Source organism: Melospiza melodia, chromosome 18 (genome assembly GCF_035770615.1).
Source record: "Melospiza melodia melodia isolate bMelMel2 chromosome 18, bMelMel2.pri, whole genome shotgun sequence".
In the NCBI taxonomy this organism is placed as follows: domain Eukaryota; kingdom Metazoa; phylum Chordata; class Aves; order Passeriformes; family Passerellidae; genus Melospiza; species Melospiza melodia.
Window position 1 is genome coordinate 1,782,301 of NC_086211.1, and position 18,567 is coordinate 1,800,867.

General features: G+C 50.1%; 1 protein-coding gene across 1 annotated transcript; it reads left to right on the forward strand.

The window, feature by feature from the left end:
- The first annotated feature begins 359 nt into the window (after positions 1-359).
- Positions 360-5,439, forward strand: SOX8 (SRY-box transcription factor 8). Its single transcript, XM_063171577.1, has 3 exons — positions 360-1,022; positions 2,111-2,349; positions 3,043-5,439. Exons 1-3 carry the CDS (start codon positions 580-582, stop codon positions 3,774-3,776), a joined length of 1,416 nt encoding a protein of 471 aa, XP_063027647.1. The 5' UTR covers positions 360-579; the 3' UTR covers positions 3,777-5,439.
- Positions 5,440-18,567: the final 13,128 nt, after the last annotated feature.

Genomic DNA, 18,567 nt, shown 5'->3' on the forward strand with positions numbered 1-18,567 from the left:
CCAGTACCGCGCGGCGGTGAAGCGCCCGGACGATTTGCAGCGGGAAAAGCACAGAGAAGCCGAAAGAGGCAGCCGGAGCAGGGAGCCGGAACAGCGGCGGCGGCATCCACCGGGCCCGGGGGGGCAGCGGGACCCTCAGCGGGACCCCGCGCTGGCGGCGGCTCCGGCCGGCGGAGCGGGAGCTCTGAGGCGGCGGGCGGGCGGCACGGGCCCGCTGTGAAGAGCCACGCCCCTTATGCAAATCACCGCGCCCTCTCCACCAATGACGAGCGGCGGCGGAGGCGGGGCCGCTCGCCCTGCCCTTAAAGTAACTTGTTGCCAGGGGCCCCGTTTCGCACTGGACGTGGAGCGCGGCGCGGGCAGCGCGGGGCCCCGGCGGCAGCGGCGGCAGGACCGGCTGCGGAGCGCGGGGGGTAGCGCGGATTTTGAGCTGAGTTTTGAGCGTTTCGCGTCTTTTTTTTCCTCCTAGAGCTTAGAGTTTTTACTTCTTTATCCCGCGGCGCCCCGCGCAGGGTGCGCGGCCCCCTCACCACCCCGGGCGGGCACAGCGCGCGGCCGGCCCGGCTCTGCCGCCCGCCGATGCTCAACATGACCGAGGAGCACGACAAAGCGCTGGAGGCTCCGTGCAGCCCCGCGGGCACCACCAGCTCCATGTCCCACGTGGACTCGGACTCGGACTCGCCGCTCTCCCCCGCCGGCTCCGAGGGGCTGGGCTGCGCCCCCGCGCCCGCCCCGCGCCCGCCGGGCGCCGCCGCGCTGGGGGCCAAGGTGGACGCGGCCGAGGTGGACGAGCGCTTCCCCGCCTGCATCCGCGACGCCGTCTCGCAGGTGCTCAAGGGCTACGACTGGAGCCTGGTGCCCATGCCCGTCCGCGGCAACGGATCGCTCAAAGCCAAGCCGCACGTCAAGCGGCCCATGAACGCCTTCATGGTGTGGGCGCAGGCCGCCCGCAGGAAGCTGGCGGACCAGTACCCGCATCTGCACAACGCCGAGCTCAGCAAGACCCTGGGCAAGCTCTGGCGGTGAGTCCCGACCCGACCCCGCGTCCTCCGCGGGGCTGCGCGCCCGGACCCCCCTCCCAGCGCTCCTGTAAAGCTTCTGTCCGCTTTGTTTTTGTTAATCTGGGGTTCTCGGAGCGATCCGAAGGGAGGTACCGTCCTCTCCCTGATCATCCCGCGAAGGACACAGCGGTGCCTGCTCCGAAAAATCCCCCGAGCAGCGGCTTGGGCACCCTCGCTCCTGCCGCGGGCGGATTTTCCCTCGGAGATGCACAAGCCCTTCCCTCGCCTGCGGCTTCTCCATCCCCACGCGATGAGACTTTTTTAATGACTTGTTTTATGGTTTTTCCTATTTTTTTTTCTCCTTTTGGCTCGCTTGATGCTTTACAAGCTATAAACGCAGCTAAACTCATTTTTAAGCAGTTATTTTAACGAGCTTCCTAATTTCCCTGCTTATCTGCTCAGTGCTGCCCGGGGATGCAAACTTTTATTTGCTGAGCAGCATCCGAGCCCGCCTTGCTTTCCAAGGCTCTTCCCCGAGCCTCGTTTCTCCCGTGGTGTTTGCCTGTACCTAATTCCCATCTTTTCCTGCCCGCTCGGGCCAGCGATGCTCCCGCTGCGGTTTGAGCCTCTCCAAGAGTTTGCAAAGAGAGGTGTGGGCAGGGGGCAGAGAGTTTGGAAAGCACTAATCCCATCCCTGGTGCCTTGGTGGTTTCTTTGTAAGCACCAAACAAAGCTGGAAATGTTTGTGGCGGTGAGGGGGTGGCATTTGCAGGGCAAACATGGGAATTGTGTTTTGTAATTCTGTTAGAAACGTGGAAGGGGGATTTTGTTTTGCCCAATTACCCCTGTCTGTAGTGGTCGGGTTTTTCATGCTGCTGTAGTTGATATTTTAATCCATTTTTTTGCCGTGGATTTTAACTCCTTTTTACCACAGCAAATTAATTTTGTAGTTAACTTGCCGGGTACTCGGATCCGTGCATGGGAAGCGGGGATGTGCGAGTCTAAAAACAAGAAGAAAACTTCTAAGGAAAAGATCCTAATTTTTGCTTTTTGTTTTTTTTTCCCCTCTCTTCCTCACTAAAACAACCAACCCCCCCAAAAAAAAACAGTTTATTGAGCGAGAACGAGAAACGTCCCTTTGTGGAGGAAGCCGAGCGGCTCAGGGTGCAGCACAAAAAGGATCACCCGGATTACAAATACCAGCCCCGGAGGAGGAAAAGCGTCAAAGCCGGGCAGAGCGACTCGGACTCGGGGGCTGAGCTCAGCCACCACGCCGGCACTCAGCTCTACAAGGCCGACACGGGGCTGGGGGGCATGGCCGACTCCCACCACCACGGCGAGCACGCAGGTAAGGTACAGGGCGGCATCCCCGCTGATCCCGAGCCCTGGGGGTGGGATGGGATCCCGCTGCTGCCCACCGTGGGGGAGTTGTTGTCCCAAGAGCTGTGCTTGGGAGCGTGGCCATGATTTTCCTTAGTGAGTGCTCTTAGAGCTGGCTGTGCCATGGGGAATGTCAAAGCACCGGGATCCCGGCGTCCCTGGATGGGGAGAGTTAATTATTCTGGGCTAATTATATGATGGCCTACTAAGGGGTCCTGGGGCAGAGCTTCCCAGCACTGGGAATTGGTGTGCTGACAGTTTTTAGAAGCCCTGTGAATGTCCTGCAGCCTCAGACCCTGCTGGCATCATGGCCCTGGGTCCCTCTGCCTTGGGACCCACAGGGAGAGGATGAGCTCCATCACGGGCTTCCCTCTGTGAATGCACCCCTTGGGGGGATTGGTGCTGCCAAGTGTGTCCTGCTGTGTCCCAGAGTGATCCTGATGGGCTCAGCGTGCTCCCAGCTTCATCCCATGTCCCGTGTGAGAGGCTCATCCCAGGGCTGACACGGTCACAGGGGGGGACATTCCGTGTCTGACGCGGTGCCGCAGATTTAAATCCCCAAAGGGAGCAATACCAGACAGGCGAAACCCATTTATTGAACGGTGAAGGAGTCAGGTGTCCTGTGGTCCCTGCTGAAACCTCGCTGTCCCTCCATCCCCAGGCCAGCCCCACGGACCCCCCACGCCTCCCACCACCCCCAAAACCGACCTGCACCACGGCAGCAAGCAGGAGCTGAAGCACGAGGGCCGGCGCCTGGTGGAGAGCGGCCGCCAGAACATCGACTTCAGCAACGTGGACATCTCGGAGCTCAGCAGCGAGGTCATCAACAACATGGAGACCTTCGACGTGCACGAGTTCGACCAGTACCTGCCCCTGAACGGCCACGCGGCGCTGCCGGCCGAGCACGGCGCCGGTGCGGCCGCCTCGTACGGCGCCTCGTACGCGCACTCGGGCGCGGCCGCGCAGGTGTGGACTCACAAGAGCCCGGCCGCGGCCTCGCCCGCAGCCCCCGAGCCGGGCCAGCAGCAGCGGCCCCACATCAAGACGGAGCAGCTGAGCCCCAGCCACTACAGCGAGCAGCAGCCGCACGGCTCCCCGGCGCACTCCGACTCGTACGGCTCCTACGGCGGCCAGGCCTGCGCCACCTCGGCCGCCCCGGCCGCCAGCGCCGCCGCCTCCTTCTCCAGCTCCCAGTGCGACTACACGGACCTGCAGAGCTCCAACTACTACAACCCCTACCCCGGCTACGCCTCCAGCCTCTACCAGTACCCCTATTTCCACTCGTCGCGCCGCCCCTACGCCACCCCCATCCTCAACGGGCTGTCCATCCCGCCGGCGCACAGCCCCACCGCCAACTGGGAGCAGCCCGTCTACACCACGCTGACCAGGCCTTAAAGGATTCCCCGGAGCCTCCCGAGGCTGCCCTGGAATTATGCACTAATGAAGGAATGAGGAGGAAGAGCGTGGAGTGTTCCAAAGTGCCTCCTGAGCCGCTGGGAACTTTGTGCTGGTCGCCACCTTGCTTCGAAACTCCCCCCGAAAGGACAGAGCTCTATTTTTGTTTTCTTCTTTTCTTTGATTCGTAGGATTTAAGTAATTCAAAAAACTGAGGAAAAAAAACCAACCAAACAAAGGACAGAAAATTAAAAAAAAAAAAAAAATCAAGAGGTAAAAATAAAAACAAAAGGAAAAGGACCGGCGATGCCTTTTGAGTAAATGAAGGACAAAATGATGGACTGAGCCGAACTTGCTGGGCCTGGAAGTTTGGCCAAGTGCAAAAGGTAGAGAGAGAGAGGGGGGAGACAAAACAACAACAAAAAATCTGTTTGAGACTTTCAGGGTCTATTGCAATGTGAGGAACGGACCAACCTTGAGGGCAGGAACTCACTGGGACCAACAGGGATGAGCCCCAAAATCCCAGAAAAATCCCGTGGGAAGAGTCTGATGGGACCAACCAATTCAGTGTCTGAAGTGTTTGTTGATTTATTTTTTTGTTTTAGTCAGGAGTTCTTCTAAGCAAGGTTTGGCTGTAATTAACATTTTGTTTTGGTTTTTTTGTTTTTGGAAGCTTCAAATGTTTTTGGTTGTTTTGGTTTTGTTTTTTTTTTTTTTTTTAATCTGTTAAATATGTATTTATGTTCTGTATTATTTTGTCTTTTAATTAATGAAGTCGTTTTGTGCAAAACGAAAAAAAAGTAGAATTTTTAAAAGATTTTAAAGATGGGGGAGGGAGCCTAAAAAAATAGTGGAGATGATACAATAAACTGGTGTTATGAGTCTATAGATTTTCCTTGGTTTTTGGGTTTTTTTCATTTTGGAACCGCTGCAGGAGCCGTGCTGGAGAGAGGGACTGAAGGAATCCGCCTGGAAACTCCAATGGGAATGTCAAATAACGAGGGGGGGAATTACTAATTCTGCTGGGAGGCTCAAATGCTGCCTGAAAAGGGCAGGTGATTTTCTGGCCACCCGTTTTGGGCCGTTAAAATCGGATTTCAGGAGTCTTCGGAGGCTTTCAGAACCAGGACTACTTTAAAGCAGCTGTAATTCCATGAGAAACGAGCGACTTCTGCTTTAATTTTGGCTTCTAGGGACCAGATATCATCCATCAAGCTGTGAAACTAAAATCTCCTCCACTAAAAAAATGGGTTTAGGGTACTTAGTTTTTAGACTAATATTTCATTGATATATTTCTACTTCTTCCATTGTATGCTGAGCATATAAATAACCATCTATTTTATGGGAACTCGTGCCTTTAAAAGCCTTTGTAAATCTAAACCCACCTTTCAGAGGTTATTCATCTTTTTACCTTTTCTACGTTTCCTACTCTTTTTTCTAAAAAATATTTTTTTGCATATTTCCTTTCGTGGCGGGGGAGGGAGGGACACGCTGGGCTGGGGGAAAAGACAAAAAAAGCTCATTTTTATGCAATCTATTTTTCTGTATAAAGTTTGAAAGACTTTTGGTTGTTACTGATCTGTTCTCTTCACTCGCTTCTGACTAAGCAATGCTAACTTTTGTACAGATCCATTTGATAAAATTAAAAAGTGCTTTTTATCAAGGACGTGTTCTGTTTTCTTTCTGCTTGAGACTCTTTTCTGTGCTGGGAAAGAAACCTGGGAAAACAGCTTGCAAGGCGATGGAATCTTCAGAATAAAATATTTTCATCAAGGATTTATTTCCCTTTTAGTCTGGATTTTTTTTTCTTTGCTCCTTTTCCCTGCGCTTTTTGTGTTTCTCTGAGATGTTTTTTTTTGAAATACAGATAAATTAATTTGATTTTTCCTTTAAGAAGGGCATTTCCATGCCCATAATCCTGAGGATTTCAGAGGATTTCAGACTGCAAGGTTTTAGCCCCAGCTGATTTTCCTTCTGTAGGGAATTTACAGGAAGAAATTCCCTTTTCTGCTTGGTGAGCCCTGGTAAATAAATCCCTCTGAGTTAGGAGAGCGACCAAATTACACGTTGCACGTCAGGCTTGGTGCATTTCTTTTTTCAACACGGTCATTAACATTGTTACATCTATAACTTTTATTTTCCTTTCTTACAGCAAACATTCCCTCCCTGTCCTGCTTTTTGTCTGCAAAGTGATCCCAACCTGGGGAGGGAAAAAATTGGGACTGGGGAATTCCAGCCCTTGCTGCTGGAGAGAAGAGGCTGGAAGGTGAAGGGGAGTGAATGTGATGACAATTAATGAATTAATGAAGCTGCAGCCCATTAAGGAGGGCTGGGGAGCAGAGTCCCGGGCGGGATTTGGTGTTTGCAGCCAAGAGGGGCTGGGAGGCGACACCATTTTCTCCGTGCTCCTTTCCAGAGCTGCTGGCAGGGGGAATTCATCCCAGCCCGAGCCAAAGTGCAGCGTCATTCCCTTCCCTTCCTTCCCTGTCCTCCCCCTCCCGTGACTCCGCAGATTTCCCTCGTTTTCATCCTGATTTGTGCCTGGAAAATGGATGAGTTTTGGCTCTGCCCTCCAGGCTGGGGTTGGCCTCCAAACCAGCACGCTGTGAGGGGAAAAAGGAAATAAAAGGTGAGATGGGAATGTTTTGGGGATGATCTTTGCTTTCTGCTGGATGTTTGGTGGCACAGCTTGGAGTGGCTTCACTGGTGGCTGATAAAACAAAATTAAAATATGTGTGAGATAAAATGGTGAATCACACAAATCAATGACATTAAAAACTGAAAATCTCCCCAAAATATCAAAGATTGCACTGAAGCATGCCTGGTTCCTGGGAGAGGGGGCTCTGTGCACCCAGGATGGATCCCTGTCTCCTCCTCCCAGTGCCACGTCCTTGTCCCAGCCAGGAGCTGCAGGATGAACTCTCATCCCAAGGATTGCACAGTCCCACCAGCCAGGTTTTAAATCCACTCGCTGTGGCCACACTTGGTTTTACTTCCCATAAGCTTGGCAAAAATAAATTGAATTTTTACTGGTATTTACTGAAATAAGGTAATTAAACTGTATATTTTAATATAGATTTTTATTGTATTTTATGATGGAATTGGGGTTGGGAGGGATCCACAAGGATCATAAAAATCCAATCCTGATTTTAGGTATCATAATTTCATATTTTAGATCCATTCCATAGGTTCAAGGGGTGACGGGAGCTTTGGAATCATCGAATCCTGGAATGGTTTGGGTTGGAAAGGACCTAAAAGCTCATCCTGGTCCCAGCCTGGGCAGGGACAACTTCCACCATGCCGGGATGCTCCTTCCAGCCTGGCCAGGGGCTGAGGTGCTGGAGAGCTCCTGGAAGCAGTTGCAGGGAGCAGCTCCTGGGGTTTTGTGGGGCTGGGGGTAAAACCCAGGGATGTTGCAGAATGGATGTTCAGGAAGGTGCCAGGCAGGTAAAATGCAGCATCCTGAATAATCCAGGGCTAAAACTCAGGGTTTAGGGGGAGCTGGACATCCCCAAGATCTCCCAGATTTCATTCCCCACTCCTCAATTTACACTTCCTCTCAATTTTCCATTGGAGAGGAAAACACAGATGAGTTTTTACCCAAAAAAAGATAATTTTGATCAGAAATTTCTGCCGCGTTTCCACATTTTGTCTCCTCTCCCCTTTGCTGCTCCAGGCTGAGGGAGCAGAAGGATTTTCCAGGAGTTTTCCAGGCTGAATGGCAGCATTGTGTGTCCCTGCTCGGGGCTGGTGGCTCTGCAGAGTCAATGAGATCAGGTGAAACCAGCGCTGCCTTTTGACCCCGGGCTGCCAACAAAAAAGGCTTCTCAAGATAATTGCAGGAATCCACGGGTGAGAAAAGTCCCTGCATTTCATTTCTGGAGCAGGGAATAAAGAGTGTTGCTGTTTAGCTCAGACACTGCTAGTTAGCAAGAAAGAGGAAATTAATTTTATGGACCATATCCACATTCTTTTCTGCAGGCTGGAAAAAAAAGTCCCTTCCCATCCTCCTTGTTTTAATTTTTTCTGCAGTGACATCAACTCGTGTCAAACAATTTTTTTTTTTGTAGCTTTGCAAAGAAATGATTAAAATGCATTTTTATGACAGCCTTGAGCTTTAATAAACTTCCACATAGGGATGTCCCTGCCTCTGCATCGACCTCTTCCCTCTGCCACCTTTGTATTCCCAGGGTTGCATCTTCTCTGTGCCTGGGATTTGGGGAAAAAAAAAAAAAAAAAAAAAAAAAAAAAGAAATAGAAAATAAAAATGCCTGGAGATGTGATGTCATTTGGGATACAGGAAAAGCCTTTTCCAGCTGATCCTGGGAGGGCAGAGCTTCACTGCCACAGGGATTTGGGAGCAGGAGAGGCACATCCGAGCCCATGGGAGGGTTTCGGTGGCCATCACAAGGTTTTGGTGGCCATGGGAGGGTATTGGTGGCCACAGGAAGGTTTCGGTGGCCATGGGAGGGTTTCGGTGGCCATCAGAAGATTTTGGTGGCCATGGGAGGGTTTTGGTGGCCATGGGAGGGTTTTGGTGGCCACAGGAAGGTTTCGGTGGCCATGGGTGGGATTTGGTGGCCACCTGAGGATGTGGCAGTGCAGTGACCCCAGCATGGCACAGCCCTGTCCCCACAGAGCTGGGCTGAGCTTCCCTTTGGGAACCTTTAAGGGAACTCCAACCCTGCTGGAAAAGCCTTCAGGGCCCTGAGCTTGGATTGAGGGCTCTGAGGGCAAATTCCTAAACAGGAACTGACCAAGGGCTCCAAAGCCTCTTTGTGGGGTGGGAGGAGGGAATTTCACATCAATTCCTGACTGTCCATGAGGGACAGATGGAAAAACCCCAGGAGACAACAATGGCACTGCCCTGCCCTTCCTCAAAGACCCTGCAGAGGCTCCTCCAGGATTTTTGGGAGTTCTCCACATGGACACAGTGAGGGGACTCTGTCACAGACATCTTTTGTGAAAAATCCTTTCCTTAGGGTTTTTCCTCCTGAGAAGCTGAGAGGCCTCAGGAACAAAATGTAAACATTGATTATCTGCTGCTGTGGAATGCAACAGGTGCATCTGGGATTGGTCTCATGTGGTTGTTTGTAATTATGGCCAATCACAGACAGCTGGCTTGGACAGAGAGTCTGAGACAGAGCCTTTGTTATCATTCTTTGCTATTCTATTCTTAGCCAGCCTTCTGATGAGAACCTTTTCTTCTATTCTTTTAGTGTAGATATAATATAATATAATATAATATAATATAATATAATATAATATAATATAATATAATATAATATAATATAATATAATATAATATAATATAATATAATATATATCTAATATAATATAATATAATATATAATTATTATATATTAGATATAACTTCTTTATATTATATTATATTATATTATATTATATTATATTATATTATATTATATTATATTATATTATATTATATTATATTATATTAATTATATTATATTATATTATATATCATATCATATCATATCATATCATATCATATCAATAATATATTGTATGTATTATGTTATATATATATAATTTAATATAATATATATAATAAAATAAAACATCAGCCTTCTGAAACATGGAGTCAGATCCTCGGTCACAGGACCCTGCAGAGGATCCCAGGATCCCGGGAGAGCCCATCCAGCCCCGGATCCATCCCCTCTGCAGCAGCACCAGCTGGGCCATGGCAGAGCCATTCCCAGCCCATTCCCAGCCCATTCCCAGGCAGGAATTTGGGATGGCACCAGGCTGAGGCTTGGGGAGGGGAAGCCATGTCCCAAATGAGTCAGCAGGAGCTATAAATAATCCTCCCGGAGATAAACCCAAACCACAGCCAGTGGGGTTTATTCCAAATTGCTTCACTCACTCCCTGCTGCCCTGCACCCCCAGCCTGCCCAGCAGTCCCTGCCCTGGGCTGGGTGCAGGGGGTGCTCCTGGTGGGATTTTGCGGATGGGAGCCCTCCAGGTGCTCAGGGTGGGTGGCAGGGTGTGGGGCTGCTGTCACAGAGTGTTCCTGCCTTTTTCCCAGGAAAAGCTGGGATAAAGGGGGTGGCTGCTGCTGAAATCACAGCTCTGCCCTGGCCAGGCTTGAAAGTGCCGCCAGCATCGCTGCTGACCCCTATTAAAGTGCTCCCATATGGCCCCAGAGCTCAGGCAGGCCCAGTGTGTCACTGCAGGCTCAGGGCTGACCTGATTTAGGGCAGCCTGGGTTAGAAAAAGCCAGTTGGACACACTGAGTCAGGTTTAAAAACCCCTTCTTTCAGTTTATCTTAAATTAATTAGGGGTGAAACCCAAGCTGCTCCGAATCCAGAATAGGAGGGGTTCCCTCTGTGCTTTGATCCCACTCTGGGGCTGGGCTGGTTTGGGGAAACTGAGGCAGAGGCACTGCTGGGGTGGTCCAGGAGGGATGGGGAGCCACACACCTGTCCCAGCACTGCATCTCACAGCCATCCCACCCCAGAACACCACACAGACCCTATAGAACATCACACAGATCCCATCCCACCCCAGAACACCACACAGACCCTACAGAACATCACACAGATCCCATCCCATCCCAGAACATCACACAGATCCTATAGAACATCACACAGATCCCATCCCATCCCAGAACATCACACAGATCCTACAGAACATCACACAGATCCCATCCCATCCCAGAACATCACACAGATCCTATAGAACATCACACAGATCCCATCCCATCCCACCCCACCCCACCCCTCTCCATGTCCCCTCCTCTCTCTCCTCCTCCCTGTCCCTGGATTTGTTTGTGGCTGTGTGCTCAGGCAATATTGGGGCTGTCAGAGTGACATTCACACATTTACCCAAAACACCTCTGCCTGCCTCTCTCCTCCCCTCTCTCATCCCACTCCTCCTCTTTTCCTCAATTTTTTTTTTTTTCCTGGTGCGTGTCAAAATTCCCAGAGTGGGGCTGGGAAAGGGTTAAACATTTGGAAAGGTCTTGTTTGAGGTAGAGTGAATTTTAACCACCACACACATAACGAATGCACAGCAGCCTGAATTGCTGGTGAGGAGCCAAGAGCACAAGAGAGGAGCTGCTGAATTTTAATGATTCATTATTGCATGGAAGGCCTTTGTCTTCCTTTATCCGGTGCACAATAAAAGAATTAATTGGACAGAAAATGGCAGGGCAAAGAACTGACAAGTCATTAAGGGGCTCTGAATGGCTGATTAGGTGCACATTGGGGGTGGAATTTCAACTGCACTGTTGCAGCAAGGGCTCCAGAATAATAATGGCATGGCACAGTTTATATTTTGTATGCAGTACCAGAAAGGCCTTTCTGTCGGCATTGTGGGGCTATTTATTCTGCTGTCTATTTAGCCATTGTTGGCATTGTGCTGCCAATAAGAATGCGCAAACAAAGTTGGGATTTTTTTTTATTTTCTCTTTTTTTTTTTTTTTTTTTTTTTTTAGAGGTTTGGGGGGGGGTTTGGATTTCAACTTCAAAATAATTGGGGAAGCAGAATCTCGCTCCGTGCGCGGTTTTATTAATTTTGCTCTCTCTCTCTCTCTGTGTGTGTGTGTGTGTGTTGAGGACTGGCTGTAAATATTTAGACTTGCCAGAAGGAGCTTCATTTAGCACGGGGAAAAAAGAAGGAATAAACTTCTCCTGGGTTTTTTTGTTGGGTTTTTTTGGGTTTTTTTTTTTTTTTTTTTTGGCTTTTCCCGTTCCCAACGAGCCTCGAAGCCTGGCGCAGCTGCCGGAGCCCCCGTGGTGGTGGAAACGCCGGGGTTGGGGCAGTGAGCGCTGCCCCAGCCCCAGGCCCGGAGGATGCAGCCCAAGGAAAAGCAGCCAAGTGGAATTATCGGTCGCTAGGAAGTGCCTGGGACACCGCGCATCCTTCGGGGCGGCTCCGGCCGCAGCCGCGCTGCTGCTGCTGTTGTTGGTGTGGAGTTTAAATAAAACACACACACACACACACACGGGAGGGGAAAAGGCAGGGATAAAAGCCCGGCCCGCTGGGTAGGTGTGATTCCCATGAGGAATGGGCTTGGTTGTTAAGAGGAATAACAAATAGGAATCGCAGTTTGCTGTCAGGGCTGGACGCAGCTGCTGCGAAGTTTCAGGGGGAGAAAAGGGACTTTAATGGAGATCCAGCTTCCTTTTCTTTTCCCTTTTCCCTTTTCCCTTTTCCCTCTTCCTTTTCCTTTTCCTTTTCCTTTTCCTTTTCCTTTTCCTTTTCCTTTTCCTTTTCCTTTTCCTTTTCCTTTTCCTTTTCCTTTTCCTTTTCCTTTTCCTTTTCCTTTCCCTTTCCCTTTCCCTGCTGATTGATCTCTCCAGCTCCTCTGGAGCATCCCTGGATGCTCCTGCCAACGAGATGGGATGGACTGGGATGGACTGGGATGGACTGGGAAGGAGAGGGACGGACAGGGATGGACTGGGATGCATTGGGATGAGACTGGGATGAATTGGGATGGAGTGGGTGGATTCCAGCTCTGCCTCCCAGCCCAATCCATCCCCCATTCCCCATCCTTCCCAGCCCAGGGGGTTTAGGAGCCCTCCCACCCCTCACAGGGGGTCCTGGCTGGAGGGCACAGGGACAGCTCCGTCTGCTCCTCCATCTCTGATCCCAAATTTCCCTGCCTGGGACGGATGGGAACAGAGGGGATCTCATCCCTGTGTGATGCCATCGGGGTGATGGCTTTAAATGAACTAAAATCAGTTCAGAGTGGATGTCAGGAATGGTCTTTACAGCGAGGGAGGCACTATAAAAATCTCTGGGAGGTTCTCAGAGAACCTGTGGGAGATGTCCCTGCTCTTCCCACATTTCCCCCCATTTCAATTCCCCTGGAAGCTGCAGGGCAATCAGGGGTTAACAATATCTGTGAAAACAGAATTTGGGTGTCCTGGAGATGGATGAGCTGCAACCCAAAACTTTGTTGGGAAGGAGGAAAGGGAAAAGCAAACTGGGCCTGGGACCAAACATGCCACTCCTGGTAGGATGCAGCAATGAGAGTGAAATAAAATGTTTGTTAAACTGAATATTCAATGAAACGAAAATATTTCAGTAAAATGCTGCAATAATATTTGAGGAGTGGCACTCTTCATTCAGACAGGGAAGGGTTGTGTGGCAAACACAAATAAAACAGAATAGAATAGAAAATAAAAAATAAAATTGAATATGAAATTAAATATGAAAGTAAATATAAAATTAAATATAAAATTAAATATGAAATTAAATATAAAATTAAATAAAGTGGGAAGGTAACTGGTTCAACTGGAGTTTCTCTTCCTTCAGCTTCTTAACAGTGTGAAAGAAGAAAAAAATGTTATATCTAATATATTTAATATATTTATATACACTTATATTTCCCATAATTTTATATATTCATATATATTTATTCTGTATATCTAGTGCCATTTGTACTCCAATATTTTAGATAACAATTTATATATTTTATATATTAATATTTAAAATATATGTTTATATATTAATATATTTACAAATATTATAAATATATTATATTTATATATGTATAAATATATTATATTTATATATATAATATAGTTATGTATCCTTATAAATTTATTTCTCTAAACTTATTTATATGTTTAATGACTTTTAAATATATTTTAATATCTGGCTTGTGAGTGAAAAATCCTGAGTTTTGGGTTTTTCCAGGGATACATTTCTAAATCTTTGGGAAAATCCACTCAAGCCAGAATAAATCCTGATTTTTGGGTCTTCTCAGGGATTAAATTCCTAAATCTCTGGGAGAATCCACGGAAGGCAAGGCTGTGGAAGTGCTGCTGGGTTTGGGGTGGGGAAGGAGCCTGGCCAGGAGTGCCCTGCGGGAAGGAAGGGTCAGCCTGGGGAGCAGCTGGGGCTCCCTTAGGGAATTCCAGCTGTGAATTCCAGAGTGGGAATGGGAACAGCAGATCCCAAACTGGGGCTGTGCCCTCATCCCACCCCAGCTTCCCTGGGAATTGCCATTCCCCACCGCCCAGGAGCTCCCAGCCCAAACCTCAGGACAGGATTTCCAGCCTGCAGTGGCTCCACCAGCATCCTTTGGATTTCCCCTTTTCCCCAATTACAGGGATTTGTTTTTATTACCACCATGGGCTTGTTCCAAACCCAGCCAGCTCAGGGAAAGCTTCCACAGGCTCTTGGATCTGAGCTCCTGGATCAGGCCGAGGCACTCGGGGGAGATTTCCCTATAACAAATTATCCATTATTTGCTGGTTCTTATTTAATTATCAGCCAGGAGCTGCAGATATTTCCCTTCCACGTGCCCTGGGATGGAGGAGGAGGCTCCCAGTGCCTGCAGGAGGATCCCAATCCCACAAGCTGGGAACAGTAAGGTCCATGGGGTTGTGTCCCAGGCTGTTTGGAGCTGAATATTCCTGACATGAAACACCAGCAGGTGAATTTTGGCCAAGGTTCCTCCAGCCCAGCCTCCCCTGTCAGCTCTGTGCCCAACACCTGCTTCACTTTTTTGGGAAAAGTCCCTGGGATTGCCTCAAACCTCAGCTGGACACAGGATTTGGTGGGATATGAGGCATCCCTGCTCCGTGGGCTGAGCTCCAGCTCTCAGGGAGTTTTGGAAAGGTGGGAAATTGGAGATTTTGACCTCTTGGAGAAAGTAGAAAATGAAGATATTTTTTGGGTTCTTATCCTCAGGGTGTTTTTCCTTGCTTCAGGTATATCCTGTGGAGCAGCAGGGAACCAGAAATGTTTTAATTCCTTTAAAACCAGTGAGTTTTTCCAGGGATTTCACTGGAGACCCCCTGACCTTTGGAAATGGGCTTTGCCTCTGCCTTAAATCTGCTCTTGGTGTGTCTCATCCCACCTGGGATCACCTGAGCTTGGGAATGATCCTTTCTCCCAGCCCTGGAACGGTTTCCCCATGGATTCCCTGTTGCAATGGAATATTTGGAGAGAATAATTCCCAAGGCTCTGTCTCCATCACCGATCTGACGGTGCTGACTCTGATTTATTGGATTTGGGGAGGTGGGATGTGATCAGCTGCTGCCCAGACCCGTGCTGACAGAATTCCACCCCTTTTCTCACACTGGAATTGCAGTGCTGGATCCGATGCTTGGCTATTCTCTGCAGGATTGCAGCAATAACCAAGTCCTGGAGGAAAATCTTCCCCCTGGGGACACCTGTGCCTCCCTTGGCAATGGGATTTGGTGCCATTTCTGGAGGTGTAAAGCTCCATAGCAGCAGTTAATATATGCATACTTTGGGTTCCCTCATTACCATTTCAGTTGGCTCGTTTACATAATAACACAGAACAGAAGAACATTTGCATAAAATTAAAAAAAGGGGGGGAAAAAAATCAAATAACTGAATGTTGCTTTTATTTGGAGAGGGAGCCTGTGAAGTTATTTATATCCCCAGAGTCCCGAGGAGCCGGATCCCCGGCAGGGAACCGAGCTTTCCACACAAAACACGACTTGACCACTTCAATTTATTCATGGAATATCAGCTCCCTCCGTGCAGGAGGGGTTTGGGGCTTTTTATTTCCAGCAGCTGACGGGAAATCCCCTCCCAGCTGCAGCAGGAGCAGCCCCACTCAGAGCCAGACAAAAGTCAATTCCCCCAGCTCAGCTCTGCACCTGAAGGGCTGGGAATGAGGGCTCTGCTCCTTGGAGACCAGTGGTGTGCTGGAAAAATGCTGTGGAAAAACTCTGTTCTGTTCCAGCAGTGCTGCCTGGGGGTCAGAACCTCTTCTGGGGGGTTTCATCCATCCCATAACCAGAACCTGATCCGAGGGGGTTTCATCCATCCCCACCCCACATCCAGAACCTGATCCGAGGGGGTTTCATCCATCCCCACCCCACATCCAGCACCCAGAGCCCAAGGAAAGCTCTTCGTGGGCTTCCCAGATTTCCTGTCATGTCCTGATGGAATAATTTAGACTGGAAAACACCTCCAAGGCCATAAAATCCAAGCTGTGATCCATCACCACAGTGTCAACTGAACCACAGCACGTGCCAGAAGGAAGTATCCCAATTTCCATTATCCCAAATAATTTTTATTAATTATTATTCCAAATATTCCAGCTGGCCTTTCCAATCGTGCAGGTGGTGCCACCAGAACCATTTGGGTTTGGAGCTGGATCATTTGGAACCACGGGATCATTTATACTGGAAAACACCTCCAAGGGCTTGGATTCCAACCTTTGATCCATCACCACAGTGTCAATCAAGCCACCAGGTGCCAGAAGGAATTATCCCAATTTCCATGGGCAAATATTCCAGCTGGCCCTCCCGTGGGATGGGTCACTGCAGGTGGTGTCACCAGAGCCACCTGGGCAGGGTGACAGCAGAGGAGCCTCCCCAGCCCTGGTGGGGCCGTGGGGAAGGGAGGGAACAGGGGAATGGGACCCTGATTGAGGCCATGTGGGTGTTTGGGGCAGGATTCCAAGCCTGGCAGGCTCAGAGCAGGGCCCCACCACGCCCATGGCCAACAATTCCCATTCTTGTTGGCACTCCCAGAGGAGCCAGGGCAGCCCCTGCACTCCCATTTTTCTTGGGAGCATCACGCTGAGGGACAGGGAATTCCCAGCAAAACATTGTCCCATTGTCCCCTGGATCCCAGAGGACAGGGACAGGAGGCAGCTCTGGGTCACGATTCCAAGCTTCCATCTGCTCTGCAGAATCTTGCCAAGCTGGGCACTGGACAGGTTCTCTGCCTGCAAATAGCCAGAATAATAATTATGGCTGCTGTTAATTGCCAAACAACAACCCCACTCCGGTGGCTGTGACTCCCTGTTCAGCAGAGCCTGTGGAGGATGTGGAATTGCCTTTGCTGCAGGAAGAAAATGAGATCCTGGCTCAGCCCTGGAGCATCCCAGAGGGAATGACCAGCTCGGTTTTTGGTGTTTTATTGCCAGAAAGCAGAAGATTTGGCCCAAGCCGTGCGTTCCCTGGGCGGAGCCAGGAGCAGAGCCCAGCTGGGGCAGCAGCTCCTGATTTGCAAGGGAAATGTGGGGTAAATAATCCTCATTTTACCTGAGTAATGGGCCAGCCCCCATTCCTGTTCCCATTTCCCATTTCCCATTCCCCATTCCCATTCCTTTTCCCCATTCCCATTTACATTCCCTTTCCTCATTCCCCATTCCCATTCCCATCCCCATTCCCCATTCCCCATTTCCCATTCCTGTTCCCATTCCCCATTCCAATCCCCATTCCCCATTCCCATTCCTTTTCCCCATTCCCATTTACATTCCCTTTCCCCTTTCCCCATTCCCCATTCCCCATTCCCCATTTCCCATTCCCATTCCCCATTCCCCATTCCCATCCTCATTCCCCATTCCCCATTCCCATTTCCCATCCCCATCCCCATCCCCATCCCCCCCCATTCCCACTCTCCCCCCAGCCCATCCCGGAGCAGGAGGACGATGCAGATGAGATGCAGATGAGATGCAAAAGAGAGGGACGGGGATTTGCATCCTTTGCTCGGTGCAGAGGCTGCTCAGAGCAGTCCCAGGGCAGGAGGGAATTGTTTTCCAGCTCCCCTGGGGGGATCCACGTCCCTGCTGGCCACGAGGGATTTTGGGCTGTGGGATTTGAGGGACGAGGACAGACAGCTTGGTCAGAGCAGCCTCTGAAGCTCCTGCTCCTCCCTGTGGACAGGAGGTGGGCACAACCCTTTTATTCCATCTCCTTATCCCCAGGGGCTTGGAATTCTTACCCTGGGCTTGGATTCTGTGCTGTGCTGCCAGCCTCCACTCCCAGGTCCTGCCAGGGTAATAAAACTCTCCCTGCTTTGCTGGGAAGAGTTTTCCCACTCAGGCTGAGGGGACAACCCGCTGGGCTGGGCTGCTCCAGGGCCACCAAGGCCTGGATGTCCTCCCTGTCCCTGCTCTGTGCCAGAAATCCCGGCTGGCACCAAGCTGGGAGGTGGCTCCTCACTCCTCAGCCAAGGCACAGCCCTTTTCTGTTTCCTGGGATGAATATTTCATGTTAATTGTCACTGGATTTCTGTGGGGTGGGCTGCAGTGGGAAGGCAGGGACATGGCTCTGAAGGGACAGGGCAGGAAAAAGGGATGGAAGAGAGCAGATCCCAGGGGGCTGAGCCATAGAATCCAAATATTTGGGTTGGAAGAGACCTTTGGAAGTCATTTATCCAGCCCCAAAACTTGCACTCAGCTGGGGATAAAGGTTGGAATATTGACTTCACACCGCAGTTTCTCAGCTTGTAGGGCTGTTAGGGTTTTCCCAAATTCTTCCTTTCTCCCCCCCTTTTTCTCTTGGGTGACTTTACCCCGGAGTCCTGTCACCCCAGATTTCCTGTGGAACATTTGGTGTCCAATATTCACAGAATCCACAGGATTCACAGAATTCACAGAATCCACAGAATCCACAGGATTCACAGAATTCACAGAATCCACAGGATTTACAGAATTCACAGAATCCACATCTGAGCTGAATCTCCTGCAGAGAGAAGGACAAACCCCAGGCACTGCTGCAGCCCTTCCTGAGCAGAGCCAGCGCTGCCACCCAAGTGACTCCGTGGAAGAATGTGCCCGTGGCAGAGCTCCCTGAACATTCCAGGCAGGATCCTGCCTGCTCCTGGATGCCACTGCAAAAACATTCCCAAAAACCACCCGTGACTCCGCTCCGGGGGCAGTGAGGATGGGGTGGTGCCAGGGGGGCTCCTTGCTGCCCCCCACCCTCCATGCCCAGGGAATTCTCTGCCCAGGGATGGGTTTGGAAAAGCCAGGGATGCCCGAGGGTTGAGGGGGTGCTGCTCCCTGTCCCCAAACCCAGGTTGGGCAGCCAGGGTGGCTCC

Bases quoted from the DNA above. Each gene is read 5' to 3' on its own strand.
- SOX8 (XM_063171577.1), top strand. From the start codon at position 580: ATGCTCAACATGACCGAGGAGCACGACAAAGCGCTGGAGGCTCCGTGC. The intron at 1,023-2,110 runs GTGAGTCCCGAC...AAAAAAAAACAG, and splicing joins ACCCTGGGCAAGCTCTGGCG to TTTATTGAGCGAGAACGAGA. The intron at 2,350-3,042 runs GTAAGGTACAGG...CTCCATCCCCAG, and splicing joins CCACCACGGCGAGCACGCAG to GCCAGCCCCACGGACCCCCC.